General features: G+C 44.2%; 1 protein-coding gene across 2 annotated transcripts in view; it reads left to right on the forward strand.

Annotated features, from left to right (window-relative positions):
- The window catches only part of LOC108691678, a 4444-nt gene extending 1886 nt beyond the window's left edge, over nucleotides 1-2558 (forward strand). Inside the window, exons 2-5 of one of the 2 annotated variants that reach the window (XM_018199547.1) lie at nucleotides 192-590; nucleotides 695-1016; nucleotides 1305-1610; nucleotides 1691-2558. In XM_018199547.1, the coding sequence (XP_018055036.1) occupies nucleotides 192-590; nucleotides 695-1016; nucleotides 1305-1610; nucleotides 1691-2219 (1556 nt within the window). In that variant the 3' untranslated portion in view covers nucleotides 2220-2558. The remainder of the gene's footprint in view (nucleotides 1-191; nucleotides 591-694; nucleotides 1017-1304; nucleotides 1611-1690) is intronic. The other variant, XM_018199548.1, reaches the window with a different exon arrangement.
- Nucleotides 2559-3213: the final 655 nt, after the last annotated feature.

Consider the following 3213-nt stretch of genomic DNA (forward strand, 5'->3'; position numbering starts at 1 on the left):
AGTTACAAGTACATGATACAATTTATTTTCTTTTAGATACGCGAATTTATGCTATTATATTATATTATTGTAACGTAATGACATGCGGTTAAATCTGAAGTATTATTAAATTAAAAGAATTTAATAATTATTACAAATAATTAATCACAAATAATACAAAATGTTTATTAAACTGTTTTGTTTTCTTTCAGAGGCCTCAATCCGAGTTAAACGGCAAGAAGAGAAAAAAGAAGAAAGCTTCGAGAACGAGATTTGTAAAGATAAGGATGCGGGCGAGTGGTTCAGATTGGTCGCGGGCGAGGGTGACAATTGCCGTGACGTTATTCAGTGCACGAGTTCCGGTCTGCAAGCAATAAGATGCCCAGCTGGTTTGTACTTTGATATCGATAAGCAGACCTGCGACTGGAAGGATTCCGTCAATAACTGCAAGCTGAAGAACAAAGAGAGGAAGGCCAAGCCTATGATTTACACTGAAGAACCACTCTGTCAAGATGGCTTGCTCGCGTGTGGTGACGGAGCCTGTATTGAGAGGGGTCTCTTCTGTAACGGAGAAAAGGACTGCACTGACGGCTCTGATGAAAACATTTGCGGTAAGTCGACGTTAAAGGAAATTAGTAATCTTTATCGTAATTTATCGTGAAAAATAAAAAAAACATTTAAATTTAGAATATTTGCAATCTTTTCGGCGTTCCAGATATGGACAATGATCCCAATAGAGCTCCACCATGCGATCCTTCTGTGTGTACCCTGCCTGACTGCTTCTGCTCGGAGGATGGTACTACGATACCCGGTGATCTTCCGTCCAAGGATGTTCCTCAGATGGTCACAATTACTTTCGACGACGCCATTAACAATAACAATATTGGCCTCTATAAAGAGATCTTCAACGGCAAGCGCAAGAATCCAAACGGCTGCGACATCAAAGCAACCTTCTTCGTATCGCATAAGTACACCAACTATTCTGCGGTCCAAGAGATGCATAGGAAAGGTCATGAAATCGCCGTCCATTCAATCTCGTAAGAATTGACTTCTTCTAATAACACTGTCATTTCTCTCATTTACATGCCATTTAGAAAACTCCGTCCCGATTTGATTTTCTTTGCGAAATTACCACGGAGAGACCCGTTCTTACGCAAGGTCCCAGGAAAGCAGGTTCATGAGTTCGTAAATTGGAGGACAGGTTCATGAGTACGCCTGTTCTCACGATACGTCATGTCATGTCATGTCATGTCGCTCATGACCATAGTCATAATTGTTAAAAATCAGAACATGGTCACTACATAATGCTTACATGACAACTTTGGGGCAAGGCACAATGATGACGAGCGCTTCTGGTCGGACGCTACCGTCGATGAGTGGGCTAAGGAGATGGCTGGCATGAGGATCATCGCCGAGAAGTTCGCAAATCTGACGGATAACAGCGTGGTCGGCGTTAGGGCGCCGTATCTGCGGGTAGGCGGTAACAATCAGTTCACCATGATGGAGGAGCAAGCCTTCCTGTACGATTCTACCATCACTGCGGCCTTGAACAACCCTCCGCTGTGGCCATACACCATGTACTTCAGAATGCCACATCGTTGTCACGGAAATCTTCAACACTGTCCCACTAGGTGAATATCAATCCTGACCATAAAGAATTCTTGAACGCATTTACAATGATAGTTGTTCTAAATATGACGAATATTTGCAGATCGCATGCCGTGTGGGAGATGGTGATGAATGAGCTGGACCGGCGTGAGGATCCACAAAACGACGAGTATCTGCCCGGCTGTGCTATGGTGGACTCGTGCAGTAACATCTTGACCGGCGATCAATTCTATAATTTCCTCAATCACAATTTCGATCGTCATTACGAGCAGAATCGTGCTCCTCTCGGTCTCTATTTCCATGCCGCTTGGCTGAAGAACAATCCCGAGTTCTTGGATGCCTTCTTATATTGGATTGATGAAATCCTGCAGAGCCACAATGATGTGTACTTTGTAACGATGACTCAGGTGATCCAATGGATTCAGAACCCGCGCACCATTACTGAGTCGAAAAACTTTGAGCCTTGGCGGGAGAAATGTACGGTGGAGGGACCACCGGCGTGCTGGGTGCCCCATACCTGTAAACTGACCTCGAAAGAGGTGCCCGGCGAGACCATCAACCTTCAGACTTGTGTCCGCTGTCCCAACAATTATCCTTGGGTGAATGATCCGACTGGTGACGGCTTCTTTTAAACTGCCGAGCGCGATTCTCCTTCTCGTCTAAGTCAAATTTCTTCTCTTTCTCCTTAGTTCTGCCAATCCTTTCCTCCCTGTACCTCAACCTAATGTCGGTCGAAAGGCACATCGCAAGTCTTCGCGATCCAATTACGGCGCCGAAAGTCATCGATCAACGTCAAGTACTCTCTCGAGACTTTCGAGAACGATGGTGATTACGACGACGAGACACATGGAGGAGACGAGGAGAAAGATCATCATTAGTCCATTAGACTTCGATGATCGCCCTTAGTTGACAATATTTTTCGCTGTTTTTATCGTTGAGAACGACATATCTGTGATGATTAGTTCTGTTCAATTGAAATAATAGGGAGTCTAATGGACTGAAGATGAATGGAGTAAAATGAAACTTTATTCGCTTCGTGTTCATAGATGTCTCTTTAGCAATGACGTTTAGCTTCGTCTTCAGGTTACACTCGAAATTAGCGCTCTACGTAAAAGGAAAAACGCTATATTTTTTTGCGTGCCTCGTTATCAGCTGGTAATTGAAGCTAACGTTCATTATGCGTCAGTAATTTGTGATAGACTCCCGAAGGCGACATTCTCGAAGTCCATGAGGCGACAATGACGACCATGTTGACCGATCATAAAAACGACAATAACGATGACGATGACGAGAGCTGCGCATATTTCCACTCGAAACCGGCAGAAGCAAAAGCAAAATATCGCGCCCCACCCGATTTCACGAGGAGAAATCACAGATCCTTCGATGGCGGTGGCTTGGCGATCCACGAGTGGGATTTCATATGTAATATAATCCCCCCTCGCTCTTATCGCATTTCCGATGTCCCAATGAAAGCAACGATCGATATCGATCTATCGGTAAACACGTGCTTTCTTCCCGTTAAATCTCCTTTCCCGTCCCCAATCCTCGAAGATCGGCAATTGTTCCCCGATTTGAGGTATGCCCTTATTTTTTTAAGGGTTGCCGATATAAATATATATATATATA

The sequence above is a fragment of the Atta colombica genome, unplaced genomic scaffold (assembly GCF_001594045.1).
Source record: "Atta colombica isolate Treedump-2 unplaced genomic scaffold, Acol1.0 scaffold49, whole genome shotgun sequence".
NCBI classification, from domain to species: Eukaryota; Metazoa; Arthropoda; class Insecta; order Hymenoptera; family Formicidae; genus Atta; species Atta colombica.